This window comes from Equus quagga, chromosome 8 (genome assembly GCF_021613505.1).
Source record: "Equus quagga isolate Etosha38 chromosome 8, UCLA_HA_Equagga_1.0, whole genome shotgun sequence".
Taxonomy (NCBI): Eukaryota; Metazoa; Chordata; class Mammalia; order Perissodactyla; family Equidae; genus Equus; species Equus quagga.
In genome coordinates this window covers 102,376,821-102,401,127 of record NC_060274.1, presented here as the reverse complement: position 1 = coordinate 102,401,127, position 24,307 = coordinate 102,376,821, and the positions used below count along the sequence as shown (strand labels likewise).

General features: G+C 39.7%; 1 protein-coding gene across 1 annotated transcript; it reads right to left on the bottom strand.

Moving 5' to 3' along the window:
• Nucleotides 1-622: 622 nt before the first annotated feature.
• WNT16 (Wnt family member 16) lies at nucleotides 623-14,176 on the bottom strand. The gene is made up of 4 exons (XM_046670087.1): nucleotides 13,802-14,176; nucleotides 13,370-13,611; nucleotides 11,238-11,524; nucleotides 623-4,486 (listed from the first exon to the last, which is right to left on the bottom strand). Exons 1-4 carry the CDS (start codon nucleotides 14,023-14,025, stop codon nucleotides 4,022-4,024), a joined length of 1,218 nt encoding a protein of 405 aa, XP_046526043.1. The 5' UTR covers nucleotides 14,026-14,176; the 3' UTR covers nucleotides 623-4,021.
• Between the last annotated feature and the right edge of the window lie 10,131 nt (nucleotides 14,177-24,307).

The following is a 24,307-nucleotide window of genomic DNA, read 5'->3' as shown; positions in this document are numbered from 1 at the left end:
AAGAGGATTACAGTGTTCTGGATAACTAACTAACTGGCTCCAAATGATTGGTTTAGTTCCTTAGTCTTTGATGGCCTTTGGGAGGTAATGTAAAAAGTACCAGCAACTCACCAAATTGCCTTTAAATAAACATTTTGATGGAAAATTTTTCTGCTTCCACATTTTAAACCAAGTAAAACCAAACATATCAGAACTGACAGTACTTTGGAAAATTAAAGTGTGTTTCTACAATATTTACTGTGAATATCAAGATTACAAAGCTGCAGGGACTGGCCCCATGGCCGAGTGGCTTTGGCGGCCCAGGGTTTCGCAGGTTTGGATCCTGGGTGAGGACCTAGCACCGCTCATCAAGCCATGCTGAGGCAGCATCCCACATGCCACAACTAGAAGGACCCACAACTAAAATTACACAACTATGTACTGGGGGGCTTTAGGGAAAAGAAGGAAAAATAAAATCTTTTAAAAAAAATTACAAAGCTGCAAAATAGATTCATGGCATCTAACATATAATTAAATTCCATTGTTATTCTTAATATAACTATCATAGTTTCTTAAAAAAAAACAACAACAACAAACTACTGTCATCCAGACCATAAATAAGGAAATAATGCAATTGTATAAATTCAAAAAAATGAAAGTGTTTTTAATTTTCTGTAAAGTCCTACTATCAGAGAAATACTTTAATTAGCCAACTTCCTTATCTAGAGCTTACAGATAATGCCATTTGATATGTTTTTCTTGATTTTATTTCAAGACAATCATCATTGCCTGTATTAGGCAGTTCCGAATTTACAAAAAGGATGAGCTCCTAAGTTGAAAAAGAATATACTGAAGTACCTCCCATCCCCTTTTAACATCATCAAGGGCATTTAAACAAATCAAGGAACTTTGTAGCCACAGTGCTTTGTCTGGATCTGAGCCTGACCCATGTGATACCAGAAAGCTGTTTCCTAAACACATCACTAGAATTGAGGGCATCCACTGTCTGTGCTGCCCAGCATAGGGTACCTTTTAATGGTAACATAACACCCTGATTTTTCTCTATGGACTCACCTCTTTCCTATTCTCAAGCTACCTGGGTTTAGTTGGAATGAACCCCACTGTCAGTTCCCACATGGGTCTTGATTGCCTTAAGATCAGTGTATTTATCAGCCCACCCCAACCTCCAATGGCCATTCTGATTGGGGGGCACACTAACCAATCAGAGCCAATGATGACCTTTGCTGGGAATTCTGAGAAAGAAAAATTTTCCCTCTCCCTTGTGTGAGCAACTCAAAACAGTACCCCTCTCTGTTTCCTTAGAATGAGTGGTAGGAGAATGTGAGGTGTGGTAGGAGAATGTGAGGTCTGGTAGGGAAGGGTGGCAGCCATGTTGCTAAGAAAAGCAGAGAGCCTGGAGCTGCTGGGGGTGGGGGCTTGGGGGGAGGTGGTGGCATAGTGCCGTGTGGAGCCTGAAGCAGAAGACACCACCACAGAAGCCAACCTCTTTAGGCTGGATATGGAGAGACCTGAGCTCTGGGAACATAGTGTGAGCTTTTGGATCAAGCTTCCCCTGAACCAGTCACAACTCTGGACTTTTCAAGTATTGAGTCAATACATTTCCTTTAAAGTTTGTCAGCCTGGATTGCATTTTTTGTTATTTGCAACATAAAGAGCCCTAAACAACACAGGCAAAATAGCCTAGCCTGGATAGGGATATTTGGGCTCCAGAACTTGTATTCCCAGGAGCACCATGGGCTACATCTACCATGATGGGGAGTGGGAAGGAAATGGGCTAAAGCCAGGTTGTCAGCCAGTGAAACAGGTAGGTGAGAAATTCAAGGATGGCTACCATGGTGATGCCACAGAGGAGAAGGAGAAGAAGAACCCAAAGACACAGCTTGGGAGTTAGGAGTTCCTGCTCAGGCAAGCCAGAGGAGAGCCTGAGTTGGCATCAACGTTTTTAACCAATGGCTGAAGAGTAATTGGGTATTTGTGAATTAGAGACTGTCTGATTCTCACAATCGGTTGGTAAGGTAATTATAAAAAGTTTTCCGGTTAACAGAAGAAACTCGTCGTTAGTGGGAACTACAGTCTACATCTTTTAAAAAAGAGTGCTTATTGTCAATGCAGATAAAATAGATTTACTCTGGAAAAAAAGCCACTAAAATGTCTATTTTTCAGGTTATTCTAATCAGTGGATGCAAAAGAAAGGTAAACCACTCTTTTAAATAGGTACTATATTTGTTCATTTGTCATTTCTGAGTCTCTCATTCAGTAAATAATAATGTTTTTAAACTTTAAGGATCACGGGTAAATGTTCAGCTTTAATTTTAGTATTAGGCCGGAGACATTTTCCACGGGTTTGCTCTTTTTCACAAATTATCACTCTACCTTCGTAAATAAAATTGAAAGGAAATAAAATGAGACCTGGTGGTCAGGGGAACATTTCTTTAGCTTCTTATAAGAAAAAGGATATTCTTTCTTTGTCCATTCTGAACTTAGAAAATCTATTTTTTCTATGTAATACTGAAATATTTAACAATTCATAAAAAACATAAGCATTTACATTAAAATACAACCTTAAATATAGCCTTGTAATTTTCACCAGGAACTTTGTAAAATATGATGAAGATACATGCATGAATACTAAAGCAAGAGAGACCATTCAACATTCACATGGAAATGCAGCATTACGTATAATACAATAAATAGCCAGGATATCAAATCCACAAATTGATCATTATTCTGATTTAGATTCTTTTTCCCAGTTAAGACTTTTACTGTATAGTTTATTATAATAACCTTACAAGTTAAACATAACTAATTAAAAACAGAATTCAACTAATCTGACTGCTGAAATAACACAGTTCTCAATATTTTGTAGCATATTTAAATCTATAACATATAAAACTGTCATTTTGGCGAGAAATACACATCCATATAACTAACTGCTCAATTAACTTCTTTTTCAATGTATAAAAAAAGAGATAATAGTATGAAAAGAAACAAGCTAAGATTATTTCTGAGAAAATTATTGTCTTAGCTCTTGAGCTTTGGCAATAAATGTCTTAAGTTTTTATATATATCATATAACTTAAATACTGTATTTACAAAATATAAAAATTTTTTAGCAAAATATTGTACAAAATACTGTCTTTACACCTTTAAAGGGTGCTTTTCCTTACAATGTATGAGAGCCCTTTATATTTTTATCTCTAATTTTCCCACGTTTCCAGGATCCCTTCTTCACCCAGTATTTCAGAGCTGGGCCTTTAATAGTAGAAACTGGTCTATGATTAAAGTACGAAGCCAAAGATCAAAGATTGCTATATACCTTACTGATATTTTTTCTAGATAAATTCTCACAGTTAAAAGCCACTTAAAATCTAAATCATACGTTTTACTTTTTACATTTTGATTCTTTCCTTTCGTCACCAAAGATCTCTAACAAACATTTTTAGGGATATCGTATCACTTAAGAAGATTCTTTTTAATTGCCTTTTTTTGAAATGCATGAAAGGGTAAATAAGCACCCACCACTTCCGTTACCTTTTCAACACCTTCTGTTTCTATGCACTAACAGTATGATTTCTTCATATAAAATGCTAAAAGAATAAATGAGATTCATGTTTACTGCTCCTTGCTGCTATAAGAAGTGTCTTTTAAAAATGACTATATTCACCCATGAGTTCCATAGCTGAGCTCCATACTCAAGGCTCTTATCCTGACTATGGACCAGGTTTCTGGCATGAAGGCTCTTTCCTATCCTTTCTTCCTTAAACTAAGACAAATCATCTTTCTTGTATGTCAATATATTTTCTCCAAACCACCAAAAGATGAACCCAGATCTTTTCAACTTTAGAATCCCAAGAAATCCACATGCTCAGTGTGTGACTGGACATCGACCAGGTAAACAGAACTCTGAGAGTGGCCCAAGGATTGGAGAATTCCGACACAGGAGTGCACAGGAGAGGCATCCTCTGGATGGCAACCCCGCTGTATGTCACCAAGGAGTGTTGCCCAAGGCTGGATGCAGTGGTTACTTGCAAGTGTGGACGTCAGTCATGCTTTCACACCTCCTGCAGCGGACATAGCAACACCAGATAAACTTGCACTCACACCTCTCCACATGCCTGACCACGTGGGTGTTGTAGCCTCGGCCACAGCAGAGGAGGTTGCAGCCATCTGCACCCTCCGACGTACGGTTGCATTCTCTGCCTTGTGTCCCTGGGATCCCTAGTTTCTTATCCTCTACACAGTAATTGGGAGACTTATTAATGTAGAGCAGATCCTCCTTGTGGATGGGTATTTTCCTCTGATCTTTTTCTCTCCTGCGCATTTTCCTCTTTATTTTGTCTGAGATTTGCACACTGTTTTCATATTTATCCTTCAACAAATGGCCAATCTTTTCAAAAGAAGACATGGTTTTCCAGCATGTTTTCACAGCACAGGAACCGGAAACTCCGTGGCAGCGGCAGTCTACTGACATCAACTTGGCGACAGCCTGAAAACAACAATGATTTATGTTAAATATCCTTCATGAAGTGTTTTACTTAACAACAGAAGGATGACTAAACTAATCACTTAACTTTCTGGGTCTGTTTCCTCCTGTGTAAAAATGATGGTTTTGAACATAAAGGACCTTTAAGATTGCCTGGGTTCAAATATTTTGTCCTTTGCTTGATCCTGCAGAGAAAACTTTGCCAAGTCTAATTTAAAGTAGTGGACCAGGCTAATATTGTTATCAGAGATTGTCTGAGACAGCGAAGGGAAACTACTTTTATTTCTAATCTCCTCTTTAATTTTGAATGTGGCAGGATGTTCACGCAGGTCTCCATGTTCCTGAGACTATTTAGCACCTTGCCGCTGAGAGTGTGGTTCATGGACCAGCAGCATCAGCATCATTTGTGAGAAAGGCAGACTCTCAGGCCCTACTCCAGACCTACAGAATCTGAATCTGCATTTTAAAAAGATCCTCAGGTGACTCTTAGGCACAGCATGTTAATAAGAGCCTCAGGTGACTTGTGTGCACATTAAAATTTGAGAAGCACTGACAGAGTAATCATCCTCAACTCACGTAGTGCATGGGAACTTCTGTGCAACTTTACAGATAACCAAAGCTGAAACCCCTGAGACTGATTTAATTGGTGGAGGTGGGGTCCAGGTAATGGTACTTGTACAAAGCTGCGCGGATGATTCCAATGGACATCCAAGGATGAGATCTACTGAACCGAGAGTTCTCAGGTTAGATCGCTGTAAAAGTCAGTTACATTCCCGGGAACTTGGGGGGACATGCCATCCCCTGGTCACAGACCACATGAGAAACCCTGACTAATCAACTTAAGTTGGTCAAAAGGAGAAGGAGCTGGAGATTGTGGCTGCTCCCAGCAAATTCTTTGCCTCCTCTGGAAAATTAACTCAAAACATATGTCCTATCCTTGATGGATCAGTAGCACCACCCTAACACAGAAAAGGGATAATATTTATGTAATTTCTCAATTCAAAATGCTGAGTTTAGTTTATTCAAACTGAGGAATTAAAGGAAATTACATATCTCCATAAGAGCCTGACACATATTAAGGTCGAAATAAATGTCCCTTTTCTCTGAAGAAGAAGGTACAATAAGAGTTGACATAAAATTTCAATGGGGCTCACAGTTGAAAAACAATATAGAGATTTCAAAAGTTTTAGGGTCTTAATCTCTTACATACCAGACTGGTCAGCACAGCTTCCTTCAATCCCCAGAGGATGGCAGAGCAGATTAACAAATCCTTTGGACTAGCTGTAGAGTTGACATTCTGTCAACATGCTGAGTAAAATGAAAAACTGATCTATCCATTCAATAACTTGTAAATTATGTGCGTAATCTCACCAAAAAAGGGGAAAATCTCACAGCTTAAATTCCACTTACAGTTCTTATCAAAACTATAAAATGACAGAGGTTTATACTTTGCTATTTTGTACCAAACCTGACATTGACACGTTTGCGGAATGTTACATATCCTAATAAATTAACTAAAGTTTCTCAACTATTGATTGAGACAGAATATTTCAAACAATTTATAATATTTGCAACATTGAATGAGAGCATATGGTATTAATTTTTACAGTATTTGATACTTCTTCTTAGCGCTTAAAATAATAAACAGAATAATATTTAAACCCTGTCCTTTATAGAATACAGCACTTTTTCAATGCATAAAACTGAGAAGAGAGTAGATATGTCTATGTCTTATTAACTCGGGCAAAAGGAACCTTTCAATGACCTGAAAGCATTTTATAAAGTATGGCACACAAGCTTATTTGGTTAAATTTATGCGTTTGATATTCACAATTCTTTAAAACGTCTCCAGGCAAAGAGATATTCATATTAATATAATCTGCCTAGTTTTGTTCAGATTATAAGTGCCCAAAGGATATAAGAAAAAGATAACTTGATCAATGCTGGGTAATAACAAAACAAGCTGTTGAAAGATAGGAAAAAATCTAAAAATGTATGTTTATGTGTTTAAACCTGATCAACATTCCTCACAGTCATCACTTAGTGATTTAAAGCTGCCCCTCACTCAGGATCTTAACGGAGGAGCCAAGTGTTTCTTTTACTAACCAATTCAGACATCCAGTATGGTGTTGCCAATTTGCAGAGCATGAAGGGCAGTATATGCTCACCAAATGCTTATTGAATAGTTAGTCAAGCTCCTTTGAACACTTTAACTCATCCTCTACTGGTAACCTGAATCCGGAGAAAGTAATAAAAACCACCTTTTTAAACAAAAGAGTCACTGCCTGAAGGTCAATGGTAGCAAGAGAGCTTGATCCGGCTGGGTTCTCCTCTGATTTCTCAGCCCACAACCGTGTTAGTCCACAAGAGTGATACGCTACTTCACAGGTCAGAAGGATAAGAAGACATCCTTTTTCAATCCCATGACATCACCTGCTGAATTTGTATCAGAATTTTGGGGAGATTTTCCTGCCACAGAAAACTAGCAACTTTTAAATAGCTGGAGTTAACTACAACTTTTCAGGGATGATATTTTTAAGAAGTTTTATTCTATTACCTTTCAATCCCATTACCTTTTTGTCCTTAACAATAAGTACAAGAAAAGAAATAGTATTTTTATCATATATATATATATGTATATATATAGGATATATATATATATTCTAGGATAGAAAGACAAATAAATTTCAAGGAGAAGAATCCCAATAACTTCACATGCAATTTAAATGATTATAACCCCATAATACTCCAAGGAAGAAACCTGGACAAATAGGGATGAAAATAAAGCAATATAATCACTACTAGGAGAAGCTGATGAAATGCAGAGTTCAAGGGCAGATACACACACACACACACACACGCACACACACGCACGCACGCACACACACACAGTTTAACTCTGTAGAGCTTAGTGCTTCTTAGAACACATTTTCATAAATTATTTCATTTGATTTAGTTTTATAGGAAGAAATGCCTTGCACATAGTAGGTAGCAGTAGCACTTACTTATTACTCCAATTTTACAGAAAAATAAACAACACGATTAAGACACTTGTCGTACATAAGGAAAGTTGGAGATATATGACATAAGGTCTTTATATGCACCAGAATAATTTCAGTAGAACAGAGAAAAATGAAAGTGAAAAATGCAAGCATATTTAAGGATATTGCATGAACACTCCAGAAAAAAGTATAGTCTGAAGCTTTTCAGCTAGGATTCTTAATTAACGTCAAATAGCCATTCTGACTACAGCGATAGCACAGTCATTTTCTGCTAACAGGGTAAGAGAATGGCAACCGAGTGAGTTGTGTGTGGTTATGAGAAAATTCCTTTCTCCACTCTAGTTGAGTTGTTAAGGTTTATAACGATATTAACAGAGGAATGTTTTGTTAACTATTGCAAACAGATGTGCACATTTGGGTGGGTATTTTTAAACTATGGGAGAGCAATTAGGAGGGTAGCATTTAATCTACGGGCTCCTTGTGTTAAGTTTTGGTTTGATAAATTTCTAATAAAGCGAAGTAGGAAAGACGTATCATTAATACTTAATTTAAGTCTAAGGAGTCTGTCTAAGGAGTGATTGGTCCCACAGTTTTTCTCAGAGGTAACACAGCAGGCAGTGATTGTTTTCCAGTATATTGCTTTATCCAAACTTTACAGAAATGACCAAAAAACTGTTGTGGAACGTTTTGTGACGAGCATTTCATTTTGTCAACTATCAGATGATCTGTTTAAGTTTTTATGAAAACCGTGACATAAGGTTGAATGACTACATTCCTATTCCTCTGACCCATTTTGTCCCTTTTTGTCTAAAAATATATTTGAACCTGCTGAAAAGCAAAACACTCATGTGTTGTTTAAGTACTTATAAATATTCTCAAAACAGGTCAATGAAAATTTGGGGTTGGGCCCTTCCCACTTTTTTGAGTTACTCATCATAAAACAAATTATGGGGTAGAGAAACTTGAAAGTTTATGAGGTGGACATGGGGAGAATGGAAATATTTTAAGCACACCAAAAGAAATACCCATAAATATTCCAAGTCACATTATTCCCAGAAGTTCTGCCCCTGGAAGACATCACATCATTCTGTTATCCAATCAGCATTCAGCAACATTATTCTTGGAGTCATAACTTTAGGAATGGTGTCAGAAACCAAGTGGGAATCAGAGTATTTAAGGTCAGCGGTTAGAAAATCATCCATCCTGCTCATAGCACTACTAAGCGCCAGTACCCACATTTCTCTGAACGCTTTCCTATATTTTGAGTTTGGGATTTTGAGACGAGGAAAATCAACCTCAGTTGGATGCAGACCTTGAACTTCACTCAGAAGAATGTGCCTATTAGATTAAAATTCAAATTGCCAATATTTAAAATGGAGTTGCTTGTTCTTCCATATTAGATAATAACCTGGAAACCTGGTTGGCTTTTGTTGTTGTGGTGGTGATGGTGGTTTTTCTTTTTTTTGGCCACCAATGGAAAGAAAAATACAAAAATTCTTTGAATTGTAATAGTTCATGAGAAAAGACCAACAAAAACACCAGTGTGGTACCCTCAAACTACTCAGGTAATATTTTGTAATATTTTAAGATTCCATCTAGACCAATGTGAAAAAAAGATTCAGCACAGAAAATTCTGAAATTTAAACAAAATGTGTATAAATACATAGGCTGCATTATTTTCTGCATAATTAGAATAATAGCAAAAACCTCAGTAATCTGAGGAGATTGTTTTCTGCCAACAAACAGTGGATTAAAATTAATGCTGAATAGTTGTATGTTTTTAATAAAATCAGAATATCAATAACAGTTTAAGATCAAAGTTAATAGTTACAGAGGCAAATATTGCTACCTAATTTGAAACACACGAGATGGAATAAAACTAAATATCTGCCTAATATTACTAATATAAAAAACACATTTTAGGGTTTTTCATAAGTTCAGAGATGACTTTATTCAAGAGAATTAATCATAACATGAATTTCTGAGTTTTGTTTTCTGGTTAAAAATTTTTAAATTTCTACCAAATTATTTAAATAAAGGCTAAAAAAGACTTAAAGTCTAAATTGATAATAAATATTCATTTAATTGTTTTCTTATTTTTAAATATGTTAATTTGACTTATCTTGATGTTTTTCCTAGTTTGACTCTAGAGTGTTAAAGAACATATGCTAACTACATTTAGCCTCTTTTATATTAATATGTGAGAAATAATAAAAATTCCTTTATTGGATAATATTGAAATTGAAGCAAAAACTCATTTATTTAATTTTTTTAAAAGTAAAAATTTAAGGAGAAGAGACATGTGCATAACTATTATCTTGGGCAAGAGTTATTTTAGTGAGATAAATTAACTTTTAAAATTTCTAAACAAAAGTACAAAAAGCTAAGCACAGCTATTTACTGACTTTCCTGTTTTCTATTTTGCTATTTTTAATCCATATTCAAATTGAATTGAAAATTCAAATTTGAATTTGAAGTGTTAGGTTGATATTTATTGAATTTTGTGCTTTTGTATTTTAAACCAAAGTGGTTAAGTAAAGAAAACTGGCTGAAACTTGCAACTATTCTGAATGGGTTCCATTTATTTACTTTCCAAAAATGTAAAACAAATGCAACATATACTATAAATATTCCTGAGAGATACTGCAACTTGTTTTAATTTACTTCAGGAGAATGCAACAGATTGCAGTGACTACATTCGGACCTTTATAAGTTACTGGATATTTACAATAATATAGGATATATGCTGATATTCCTGTCCTGAAAAGATCGTTATAACATAGAAAATACGTATTCGTAAAAAATGTTTTAACTGTTTTAGGAAAGTCACTATGAATAGCCAAGCAATTTAACCATTGTTGTAGAACTCAAACTTTGTTGTGTCAATATTCATTAAGGTAAACATATGAAAGTTAAATTAAGCTTCAAAGTTATTTCCTTTTAAGAAAACTTAGTATTAAAAATCCAGAATTCATAAAAGAAGTTAATTAGATGGTGGTTCTTCAAATTTGTCTCCCCCTCAATCTCTAATATCTGTGTTTTAAAATATCCATACATTTAATCTCTATAGCTTCTTTACCTTTATCTGTATTCCTCAATTTTTACAATGAATCTACATTGCTTTAAAATAAAATAACTACTTCCCTTAGAAAAACTTTGTTTTACACAAAATATTAGTTGAGTTGTATATACCTAATGTGTTCAAGAATGTTTCCTAGAGAAAGTAAGGACAAAACTGATAACATGTTTAGGAGCCATCGCTCAGTAAAGAATAGATTTTAAAAAATAATCAAAACTCAAATCTGAGGAAATAAAATTTAATTCAATCCTGTTAGAAATGTAGATACCGTAGATCTTATTCTGGCTCCACCGCTAACCAGCTAAGAGGTGGAACCAAATGACCCAAGAGACACTTGTACATCTATTATTTTATAGTTAGTCTTTCAGGTATTCAAATTATACAATCACAAATACATTTTATAACAAGATTCAACTCACAGATAGACAACTTAAACTAAATCTATGTGGACAGTACAAGCTCATGAAAAATACCTATGTTGTCCATTGAATATATTGGCTGTTATACATATATAATAAACACACACATGTATACAGAGAGAGAATTAGAGAGAGAGAGAAGGAGACTGCAACTGTGTGCTTTTTAAACCATTTGGACAGATTCATCCAGATGTATAATCCTGGTATTATTTACCTAAAGGCACTGTTTTTCTATTCCATTTTCTAATACATACCTGCCTTCCAGCTTCATTGTTATGTAGGTTCATTGCTAACAGTATTTTGCTTTCTTTTCCCGTGGTGTTTTTGTTGGGGACATCTAGGAACTTTCTGCTGAACCACATGCCATATTGCACATCATCAGAGCAGCCCCCCCAGTGCCAGCCTTCACTGGCTGAGCCGCCGTTCTGCAAGGTGGTATCACAGGAACACTCCGTCATGTTGCCTGCACTGCATGACCTGGTCACAGAATGCACCAGGCCTGCAGCCATCACAGCATAAATAAATGCTGTTTCCTTGGTGCCTAGAATAAAACATAAATTGCTAAATGAAAGAGCCATACCTCTGGCTGTTTATGTTAATAACAAAGCCTCCTACTTATCTTCTTACCAGGGAAGCAATTATTCAATTGCTTACAATGGATGCTTTAATGAGTGCATATTTAGAAAAGACAATTTCATATTGATCTAGTCTTTTAGAAAACCAACACCAATTTTCAATATCCCACTTGAGGGATTTCCTTACATTGTATGTCATAAACTGTCCTCATACCTGAAAATTATTTGTTTACTTTTAAAATTTTAAACACCTAGCTCAGCACAGCGCTTAATAGACAATAAAAGTTCAATAAGTACACGTTGAATTTAAAATCCTTTGCATGGATGTTGTAAATGGTAATACAATGCCCGAAGGAGTCTAGATTACCTTTCTTTTTAAATTTAAAATGTGTTCTCACAAAACATGAAAAAATTGCTGTGACTTTGTGTGTATAAATAATATGAGTCAGAATGTAAATTAAAAGTAAGCAAAGACCACAGCAATTAGTAAAAGTGTTACAGTTTACTTACACATCAAAGATCAATATTTTTCTTTCTTTAGGATATCGTGAATAACAATCACTGATATTAACATGAAACAATTGAATACTTTATAAAGTATTAGCTAATCCTCTTACAGTCTTAAAGGCAATGAAAGATAATTGAAATGTCACCAGCAAAGAAAAAAAAAGTTATGGAAAACTGTTGAATAAGTATTTAGCACACCTGCAATAGAGTTCTAGCTAAAATCTTTGAAAACTTAAAGTCCCATTAAAACATTAATAAAATGGACTAGAAGAGATTCAGCAGGCGACTTTTTTTTTCTTTAGCGATGTTTAGATTGGAGCAGAAACAGTTTCGCGCCGGTTGTCCAATAAACCTTTTCAACAGCCGATGCCTCTGCATTTCAGCAACTGTGAAGAACGTATCTTTTTTTTTTTTTTTTCCGGCAGGGGGTCAGGGATCCTTCGGAAGGGTGTGCCGGCCAAAACTCAGCGGGGCAAACGCAATGCTTTGGCGGTGGTGTGTGCCGGGACCGGGTGGGGAAAGGTCAAAGGTGGAGGCAGAACGGAAATAAATGTGAAAACAACGAATCTTTCATCGCCCACCTCCTAAAATTCTTTGAATTTGCTGATATTCCTGGAACAATCGTGGTTCCCTGTACCTTTATCCTTACCAAATCACTAGGCACGTGGAAGTGGGACAGTTTTCCTGCAGCTTCCTGCGCTGCGAGTGTGCTCAAAGTAGGGAAGAGAGAGAAGGACCAGAGCACCGAGGGGAGAGCCAAAGGAGTCGTGCTCCCGTGAGCCGCACGTTGGGCTGTCCAGGACAGTCCCTTTTGAAATCCCCTTTATTCTGTCTACCCGGTGCTCCCAGGAGCCAACAAACGTGGGGCTTAGCTGCAATTAGCCACTTGTCCAGGGCTCGGTGAACAGCAGAGCTGCTTAAATCAAAGCAGATGCGGCAGCAGCATTCCCTGCTGCCGACATCATGTTTCTCCAGCTGGTCACCCACTTAGGGGGGCGCTACGAGGTCCGAGGGGTTGGCGGGGTGGAGTGTTAGACTTTTTCTCCAACTCAGCCAGGCGCCGCCGGTTGGAGGAAGAGCTAGAGCTCCAAGCGCCCCGCTCTGGACCCAGGGAGTCACCCCACTTCAGGACTGCACCTGCGCCCTGGGACTAGCTTTCGTTGCTCCCAATTCCCGTCCACGGAAAGAACTTTGTTGGGATTTAGAGAGCGACGGGACACGCGAGCACTATTTACTTTATTTACAGGAATTGGAGGAGTTGTAGCCCTCCGTCCTGCGCTGGCCCGGAGGGTCCTGGGACTCACCGCTGGTCAGCTCATAGCCAAAGATGGGGCTGGTGCCCGGCGGGGCGGTGGCGGCAACCCGGCAGTTCCACCTCTCGTGTCTGAACTGGTTCCTGCACTCCTGAATGCCCAGCCGGGCGCCCTCTCGGATGCTCGGCAGCAGGTACGGTTTCCTCTTGCACAGCTCCTTCTGGCGGCTGTTCAGCGGCAAGTTGGCGCAGCCCAGTTTCTCCGGAACCCCAAAGGAGGCGATGCCCAACCACCTGTAAGACACGGCCGCCCCTGGCTAAGCCGCTCCCCTGCTCTCCTCCCCAATCCCAGATGTTTTCCGGAAAATTAGGTCACCCTCCCTAGGGTCCCCGCCCCTCCTCCCCCGCCTCAGCTGAAAGTTCCCTGAGGTTGGACACCCCTTTTGCCACACACCCCATGAGCCCCTGCTGCCCCCATACTCACATCCAGTTTCCTTGGGCTCCGCATGGGAACAGCGCGAGCAGGGCTGCCCACAGCGCGCAAAGGCGGGACAGTCCCAGGAGCGCCGCTCTGTCCATGGCCCCCGCATGGAGTCCCCCAGCCCCAGTCACTCCTCTTCTGCTCTCCCCTCCCAGAAGCCCGCCAGGCCAGAGGTCAGTTCCCAGCACCAAGTTGTCCCTCGCCTTCTTTCCCCCTGCAGACAACATAAAAAGGCGGCCAGGAGTGATAGGGACTCTCAGCAGCCTCCTTCTGGCTTGCAGGGAGCAGTGTGAGGAGGTGGAGAAAGTAGCTTGGGGCCCTCCTCCTGCACGCAGTTGGAGGTGTGCAGGAGATGCGGGAGCGTCCCTCGCATTCCAAGGTGAGAAACTTCTGTTGATGTAGCTCTGTCTCCATCGCCCCCGGCCTCTCCTCCCATCTCCTCCCCCTGGCAGCTCTTGGAGCCTGATTGGCCCAGCCTCGGCCCCGCGTCTCATCATCCCCGGAGCTCAAGCTCCCATTGGCTGAGAGCAGGCTCCGCGGGGGGCGCTCGGGGCCTGCTGCTCCTGGACAGCGCGTCAAACCCGGGTGTGTTCTTGACCTTTCCTCCTGTCACAGTCTCCTGAGAGCGGATCTCTGCGTGAGACGTATTGATTCAACCCCAAGACTGATAGGAGCGCTTCTGTCTTAGCAACCCTGGGTGAAGGCGTGGGCTGAATGGGAGATGTTTGAGTTCCACCCACGCCAATCGTATTTGGATTAATTGCCCTCCGGGTGGAGCGGCTGGAAAAACTCACTTTCCCCGTGTCTTTCCTGTCCTTCACCTCACAGGACAGTAATCTTTGAGTCAGAGTTGGTACCAAACAAGTTGACCTTTCAACACCCTTCTTGAGGTCTCAACGCGTCAGAAGAATTTAGAGGACGGGTGAAATCCTGTCAGGCTTGAGACCGTCGTCATTTAGGTTGGCATTTATTTTTTGGTGGAAGGGAAGGTTCCAGCCTAGCATCTAATCTACCATGTTTAAATTGTGATATATGATTTCGTTTTCCCGGTTTGTCTTATTTTCTGCAGTCCTTGAGATCACCGTCAGAAGATGGAGGGCAGAAAAGGAACGTGAGTGAGAGCTGTCTGCAGAGCTCCCGAATAGACGAGGGGGTGGCCTTACCCTTCTCCCGGTTCACCTTATGGCTCTCCTAGAGACCTTGGACAGGGCTAGATACACACTGAAGACAAATTGTAAAAACTTACTTTATTAAACACCTACTTGTGTGCCTGGTACTGTGGGAATTTGTAAAGACAAGACCCCTGCCCTCAAGGGGGAACCAGCCATGAAGACAAGTCTAAAACAAAATAATTTGAGATTATCAGTGAAGGAGAGTATAGATTCCAGTGAGGTACTCTTCGAAGCCCGGAGAGTTTGGGAGCAGCAGAGTGTTGTGGTGCCTGGCAGTTTAGGAAGTTTCGTTAACCGGCTTTTTGCGGGCTAGGAGATCTCAGGGAGAAGTCTGAAGGCAAATGGGACACGCTGAGCTGTGGTATCAGAATGCCCTGCCTCATCCAGTTGGTGACAGGAAACGTTTCTGAGAGGCATCAACCTGCTCCTCAGAGGACTTCTGAAATGTTAGTAAACTCTAGAGTGGACCTACCTGTTTAGTGGGTGCCAAAATCTAGACTTGCTCAAGTAAAAGATTTGCTTTACTTGCTTTATGCTTGAATAAAGGATTTTATTTGCTGCATATCTCCTATATCAGCCCAGAGCACTAAAATCTCACTGAACTTCCCATCCTATCCCGTTCATTCTCTTATCCAACAAATATTTATTGAGTGAACACTATGTACCAGATCCTAAAGCCACATTGTAATTTTTAAAGAGTCAAGTTGATGATAGGGTGTAGTTACTGATCCAGAAATATTTTGGCTAATGGCTAGTGGCCTCTCTGAAACTCAGAGCCTTCATCCAAACTCACTTTATTCTGTGAGCCTCTCCAGGAGGGATCATGGAGCATTCATTGTGGTACCCCCGCCATTGGGCCCAGTACGTGAGATCCTGGTTTTGAACACAGTTTATCGAATGGATTAACATGATGAGGAACAGCCTGAGCAGATACCTAAGTGGCCTAAATGTTGAAACTAGAGAAGTGATTTCCTTTTCAGGGAAAGCAGGGAGTGGGGAGAAAGCAATTTCAGGATTGGGGATGTGGAAAACATTAATACTTTACACTGATTTTAGGGCCAATGGTGGTAGATGTTTTAAGAAAGTTTTTGGATATTTCTTACTTAAAGATATATATTGAGCCTCTATTGAGGGTTGAAAAGTGGGGATAGCACTGAACTGAAATGGCAGTGGAGTTCCCAGTCTAGTTGGCAAGACAGACAAGTCAGCAGGCAATTACAATACAGTGCGACAAATGGGGGAAGTGTAGTGTGCCATGAACACACATAGGAGGATTCATAATCTAGTTTGCAAGAGGGAGTCCTCTGAATGTCACTTTCTTTATTACTCTAGAGATCCAGCCCTGGCCAGGCATCCAGATAAAGCCTTTAGAGGAACACCCAGAAAATCCTATTCTTAGAGTCTAAGACCACTGGGTCAACCATTTTCTAATCGAAGACATAATTTCAGGGCCTGAGTAGTCATGTACCTCTTTTGTATGGTCTTAGCCCTGAGGGGTCATTCTGACCAGATCTCTAAACAAAGGAGTCTTATTTCCAGGAGTTGATGCAGCTCAATAAGGATATTTTGTGTCAGACATTGTGAACTTTCACGCACTGAGACCCTCCTCTGTGCCCCCAGTTCTCACTCTTATTCTCTCTCTGCCTCTCTCCTCTCTCTCTCTTTCTCCACACAAAATTTCAATACCCCAAAATTGATACTCGTTTTGTAGATAAGGAAATGAATTTGGAGAGATTAAGAAACTTGCTTAAGGTCACTCAGCTAGTGAGTAGTAGAGTCAAAAATCAATCTTATTTTAGAGGCCTTATTTGTTCTACCACAACATACTGCAGTATAACCTAATTAAAAACCACATTTTTTTTTTCTGACCAAATCCTAGGTTACTGGGCCTCAGGGTCTAAATTTCTCTTTGTATCTCATGGTTCTTTATATCACAGTTCACAGATCTCTTCGTCAAAAGGGTTGTTCTGTTCTTTGAAGACAAAAATGACAATGGGTGGGTCTCCTGAGGAGGTCTCCCTGAGGTGAGGCAGATGGTGGTCTGCATGAGTGCCCTTCCCTTGCCCCCCTCTTTGCTGTCTGTTTTTTGTGGGCTGGGAGGAGCAGTGGAAAGAACACTGAGCTAAGCTGGGTGACTGGGCTCCCGTCAACAGGTTCTGGTCTTGGGCAGTTCATTTCAACTTTGAGCCTCAATTTTCTCACCTGTAAAATTGTCAAAAGCTCTCTTTCAGATCTGAATCTCTTACTGGAGTTCCCATAGGATTGGAGGGAAGGAGATGTTGTGTGTGGTTGTAGGTGGTGGTATGTAGTGGTGGGGTGGGGTGGGGAGAAACTGCATTTGCTAGTGGATTTCCACTCCTAGGAGGAGGAAACCTTAGCCATCGACAAGAGATTATCTATCTGAGAGAGGGGCCCAGTTCCTAGGTGGCCCAAGCTAGAGTTTTTTGACCCCCATCTTGTATCTTCAGCTTCACTTTTGCTTCTGGGTTTCAGTCAAAATGAATTATTTTAATTGCAGAAATCTTTTTAAATGGTTGAACTTTAAAATATAATCTTTTCAGATCATATGAAATTTTATTTAGAAGATAGAAGAAGTTACAGATATTTTATTTATCCTGGAATATGAAAGGGAGGAGCTCTTCTGTAATCTAATTTATATTTCTTAATATAAAGTGGTTCATCTCTGCTATCATTAGTGGGGATTATGCTCTCTATTTAGAGTTGTGAATAAAGTCAATGATGGGTAATCCAAACATATGCACAATTACACATTTCAAATTGTTTATTTCTTTAGCAGCCAACAGGAACCTCATTTCCTATTTATTATTTTTGATGCTGTAATTTGGAGAGAGGACAAAATGTTGACTGGCCAATAGATTATGACCTGGTGCTTACTGTGTTATCACATATTATTCTAAAGCTTCAGGTGCCCCTATCTATACAATGTTGTAAATTTCGTATCATTAATTGTTCATAAGTGGGAGCTGATGTTTTGTCATCTCATGATCCCAGGTACCTAAAATTCAATTAATGCTGTTAAGAAAAGCACCACATGGCTTCAAGTTTGCACAGGTTACTGAAGCATCTGTAGCTTCTTGATTCCACAAGGAGGGCATGTATTTGAACTCGTTTTCCTAGCAGGGAGTAAGGTGTTTTGAGCTATAATCTGGAAAAGGAGATTTAGGCCAGGGAGGACCAGATTTTCGGCGTTTTTATTTCACTCAAAGGAGCTCTCCTGAGGGACTGAATCTCTGTCTCTGGTCATCTCTGACCAGCTCAGCCAACTGAACCAAATAAGTAGGTGGCCAGCAATAAATCCCACCTCCCACCCGGGACAGTTGTAATTATTAGCCGTAGACCCCAGGAGAGCCTGTTCCTTCTGGTAGTTTTCTCTCAGTCCCTGGGAAACTCAGCAAAAAAGTCTGCCTTCCCAGATATGCCTTGGAGTCCGCCTCTGGCAGTCCATCAGAGGACGAGACTTCTAAGGGCCCTGTTGTAAGAATTTCTGCTGCAGATCACAGAGACTTATGTACTGGAAACTGATACCAGAAGCACCCCAGCTGGTCTTAACTCCCATGATACAACAGAAGACCAGAGGTGACTTTTTACATAACTGGGTCCCCATCCATTCTATTTTAAATTCCACCTGGATGCTACCAGGGTGGAACAAAGCACAGGCTTGTGACCACTGGCTCTCAGGCGGGGGCGGAGAATGGCATTCTGGATGTCCTGCTATCCTTTGGTGGCCAGAAAAGCCTGTAGGAATGACCGAGTTGGAGCAGCAGAGGAGACACCAGTGACAGAACCAGGAGAAAGAGCAGGAGTGGGAAAAGGATGGTGTCTTGTTTTTTAAATTTCCACAACTACGAAAGCAAAATTTGTTTGTCTGCTTGTCCTAGAAATTAAGATTGAAGAAGCCTCATAAAGTGTTAATAGAAGGGGGCTTATCTTGAATGGTATTTGTACAGATTATGCAATCTTTTTGGAATGGGGGAATAAAAGTGAAAACAACCCTTGACAAATAAGAGTGGTCACTGTTGCCCGAGGGCACAGGCGAGCAAAACACACAAAACTGAAACTCGTGGAGAGTGTTGAATCTCTCAAAATCCCTTTTCAAAAAGTTTTCCCGAATATTGTAAAACAAAACAACTCAATTAATGAGCTATTATCAACTTTAATAAGTTATCAAGAAAACCATGTCAAAAATCTTGCATTTACATTTTTTAGAGTACTATTTATGGAGTGATCACTGGGGTGTCTATAATGGAAATAAGAAATTTTCTCTTTCCTTCTTTTTTTACTAAAATCAAACAATCTCACATTTTACGGGAGAAAACTTAGAGGCAAAAGTCATTTAGAAAGACTTGACTGTGTCTGTCTGATTCTAACTGCTGGTCCACATAACTACACTTAATTGTTATGATGTAATACATATCCTTCTGCCAACAAAATGCCCATCAAAAATCAGCAAATGCTGAGACTGTTTTTGTGTTCAAAGTTGTCGTTCAGATGTTGAACCATTGGCTACTGTCCTCATTATGAGTGGGTAGTGTGTCACGGTGGAGTTTCAGTCTGGCCAGGTAACAAATATCATTTGGTGTTTACTCACGTCTCAATCTTCATATGGAGGTGAATCACATTTAAACTTGACCTTAATTTTTTCACTTTTCTGACTGACATCCTTAGTGATTTCTTATTTACTCCTAAGTTTTAAACCCATTGGTGTGACTTCTAAAATCCTTCATTGAGGATTTGTCCATAGCAGTCATTTCTGATTAAATTCACTCTATTTCCTCATACTTGTTCTCCCTCGGCAGCTCAACTTTTTCTTCCCTTCTCCATAAGCAGAGCCTGCATGTTTCTATTTCAATTTCCTGAGAAACACTGCGCCCATGCCTAGAATTTTTTCTTCTTTCCTTTTCACTTAACCCACCTACCCTTCCTTTAGGTCATACCACTTCAGGAAGCCTTCCACAGTTAACCATACAAGATGTCTCTCTCTGCCCAACTCCTACATCATCTGAGGGACCGATCAGAAAATTTATCACTTGATTTACTTTTGCTCTCTGATAGTTTTATGTGCCTTAATTGCAACTCACTAATTAGATTATAAATGTCTTCAAATCAAAGAGTATGAGTAATTTCTTTGCAATCCCCTTTGCCTACAACAAGGCTGAGTGAGTAGTAGGCATTCAATAACGGTTGTGTCGTTGTTGTTTTAAAGATAAGTAACCTCTCATAACAGTGGAATCAGTGAGCATTAAGTTGAGAGCTGTCAGCATTGACATAATCTACCAATTTCCCACTTTTCAATTGGAAATTTGCCATGACTTGTACCTAGTACATTGCATTTGTATGTGCCACTTGATTTGCACAAGTTCCAAGGGGACCACCAGACGGCTATGTCTAGAGTATTCACAGCTTCGGTTTCTGCTAGGGTTGCACTCGGTAAATAAACTGATCCTCATAAATCTTTCTGACAAATCTGTAGCTGTGCCATGTGCTCCTTCCAGGTAAGTTTGTTGAGCCAGGCTAATAACTCAAACTCTTACTGGAGTTTCCTCCGGAGAATGCTTTTATTTGAGTAGGCAAGTGCTCAGAGCCCAGGAGATTTACGAGGGTTCAGAGACATAAACACAAACTACGTACTAGGTGTGAGGCATGTTCCAACTGCAGCCCTCTCACCTTCTGTTAATGATTACGGGAAGGGAGGCATCAATACAAAAACAGCCGACTCGAGCGCTCTCAAGTTCGCAATCTGATGAAGTCTTCTGGTGCCAGACCAACTTTTGGGGTTATCACATGGCTTAGTGAAGCAGCTTCCAAAATGGGCTGAAAACCACAATATTGATATACCGGGCCACATGCCAGAACAGAGCCTGGGTCCGGCTGACTGCGTAAAAGATTCCAGTTGCTACTTTAGCACCAGCGTATTGTCTGGAATCCCCAGGGCACACTCATGAAACCAGCACCAGACAAATTCAGTGGAGCCACTTTTTAATGCTGTTTTGGGGAGAGAACTAATATTTGCCTTATGGGTTAACTGAGTTATGGCAGGCTTCGCCTGGAAGGAGTTTTCCTTCAGGAACTGATTTGGCCCTTAGCATATCTTAATCTTATAGTAATTGTTGGCAGTCCAGGGTGGGGCTCGGTTCTGGAATTTTACCCTTCATACTCCTCTCCCCTCCTTGCCCCAGGGGTTCTGATGGATAAAGCATGCACAGAGAGAACTGAACCAGTTTGGGCAAAGTATCAGCTTTATGAAGTGTAAGGCTTCCTGGTAGAGCTGGATTATGCAAAGCGAAGTTTCCTATTCCTTCCCCCTCAATTGAAGACAGCAAGGCTGACAAAGTGAGGTTGATCCAATATATCCACCCAGTCTCAGGCTGAGAAGCTGGACCTGAGAGAAGAGGCTGGGGTGAGGCAACCAGAAGTGAAGTGAGCTCACTCTACTTGAGGATGTCCAGGTCTATGAAGAGGGAAGGAGCACATGGCACAGCTACAGATTTGTCAGAAAGGTTTATGAGGATCAGTTTATTTACCGAGTGTAACCCTACTTTTGAAGCACCCACAGCTGATGGAGACCAACTGACTGGCCACTCTTTCTCCAGAAGAGGGGAGCAAACAATGAGGAGGGAAATAGGGTACAAATTTCCTCACCATAGAAAAAAAAATGAGAGTACAGAAATGTTGACGGAAGTCCTTCCTTCCTTGGGCAGAGAAAGCAAGTTGATCAGTCCTGCCATTTACTGTAAAATGTAGTGTTGCAAGCCCTCAAAATAGATGCGCAGGCAGATTAAGAACCTTCACGGAAGCCGTGAGGTGTAGGCGTGGGGAGGGGTTTGCATAGGGCACATCAGTGCTCACTGAGCACCATCCACTTCCGCACTTGGAAGTCGTGGTCCGCAGAGTGGTGTCTTCTTATCAGCCACCCTGGATTGTACAGATTAACCCAGAGGAGCAGAGGGATGGTTTCACCAAAAATCATAATGTCCCTCAGTAAAGTCCTCCTCTACTTTTTAAACCTTACAAGACATTATTAGGTTTATTTTTCTGCTTGTGGTTTTCTTTGGTAACATTAAAAGTAATTCAGGATCCCTCACGCATTGTCATCTCAGGCAAGTGGCCCAGAAGCATGCTGGGTGGCCTTGAGTAACTAATACGAGGTTAGAAAGGTGGATGAGGAGAAATCACAAGATAGATAATCAACAGATGGCTTAAAATCAGTAGGCTAAATTTGAGAAATATATTGTAATATTGATGTATATAGATGCTAATAAAAATGCAGAAGAAACATTTTGATTCATTTAATATGCATAATTATTTTTTGACCAATTGCCTAAATTTTCAGACTAGACAAAACATGTTATAGCTGCTTTTGATTGCATATAAAGAAATACGCTAAATTTTTTCAGTATAATTTAAGTCATTTGATAACACTTTTGATGGAGGGTTATTTTTGTTAATTGCTTGCTTTAAGGTGTGTCTTGGAATTCAAAAAACGAACCAAAAAAAAGGAGTTGAAAGTCATAAATATATTTCACAGCTGGAGAAAACAGAAAAACCACTTAGAAAGATTAAGCTCGTGCGGCAGTGTTTATCTTTGTGGCTTAGTTTTATGCAGTAGCCCTCAGCAAGTCTTGGAATCTTTTCTGCGCCTCCTTTCCTAATATTTAAACTCTACCGTTCAGTAATCTAATCAAAGGAGTACAACAGTGAACCAACGGAACTTTGCAAAACAACCTAAATAAAATGATCATCCCACTGAGATTCTCACAATATCCTAGGTTTTAAAAAATCTTATATATGCAGTAATTAGACAATTGTCTAAGTCTTGTAATGAAAAACAGCAGTTTTCCACTTCTTCACTTGCCATTTACCCCTCCCCAGAAGTACTAACTTGCAGCTCTTTTGGCTGAATTCTTTTGGTATTCTCTACCAGTTTGCTAAATATTATACTTGTACTGTTACTTCTTAATTTTTGAAATTTTAGGTATTGTCTGTGGCTTTCCACTGTGGAAGCTGGGGATTTGCCCTGTTTTACGCACCCCCACCCCCTCCCCCCCACTCACGTGTACTGCAGCACGTGTGAAGGATACTTCATATTCTTTATATTCCTGATATGGATATGTCAAGATTGTGGTTAGATCAACAGTCAGTTTTTATATTATTATGGCACATTATGTTATTCATGCTAAGCTGTATAGTATATTAAGATTATTTTCCTTTTCCACACTTGCCTTTTTTCCCCATTGTCCGGTTTCTTTGTGCTTATTCAACCCCAGTCCTTACCAGTTGCTAAATGTCCTCAGATGAATCAGAAGTTCTATCAATATCATCTTTTTGATGCAGAGTCTCCCAGTGTCCTCTGACCTGTTCAAGTCTGGAACAGTTGCTTCCACATCTGTTGCCCAAGTGTCATCTGGGATCTGCTTCACCATTAATCCCAGAGATCACATTTTTCTTGTGTCTATATAAAAACCTCATTTTCTGAGTCATATATTTCTCAGTTTTGGTTTAGTGCCGTGTTCTAGTGGAGCACATACTCCTGTAGCTTCCCAAAGAAGAGTGTATGTGAGATAAAATTTATGAGAATTTGCCTGTCTTAAAACAGCTTTATCCAATCCTGATAGTTTGGCCAGGCATTGAATTCTAGGTTAGGAATAATTTTCTTTCAGAATTTTGAAGACATTCTATTGTTTTTAGTTTTGATTGTTGCTATCAAAACATATGAATATGTTTCAACTCCAGATCCTTTGTATATGAATTGACGTTTTTCTCTGTTACCTTTTAGAATCTTCTCTGTCTCCATAATGTTTGGAAATTTCATGATGATGTGGGTATATTTTCATCAATTGGTCTAGATATTCAGTAAGTCACCTCAATATGAAAACTCAAGTTTTTCACTTGTAGAAAAAAAGTTTTCAAATTATTTCATTGTTGATTTTCTCTCCTCTACTTTGTTTCTTCTTTTTAGAACCCCTATTTTGTGAATGTTAGATGAACACTCTGATTCTATAACTTTTGTAAGTGTTCTGTCCTATTTTCCGTATCTGTTTTTTCCAATTTCTGTGAGATTTTTTTCAATTACATCTTTCTTGGTTTCTACTGCTTTTTTCATTTCTGCTAGTATACATGTGTATGTGTGGTTATGTATATATGTGTGCATGTGTGTGTGTATGATCCAAGAGTTCTTTTTTATGTTCTCTGCAGGTCCCTTTTTAAAATTAAATAGCATCCTATTGTAATTTCAAGGGTGTGATATCTTCTCATCATTTTGAATATATGTATTAGTTTTCTATTACTGCCGTAAAAAATTCTCACAATTTTAGTGGCT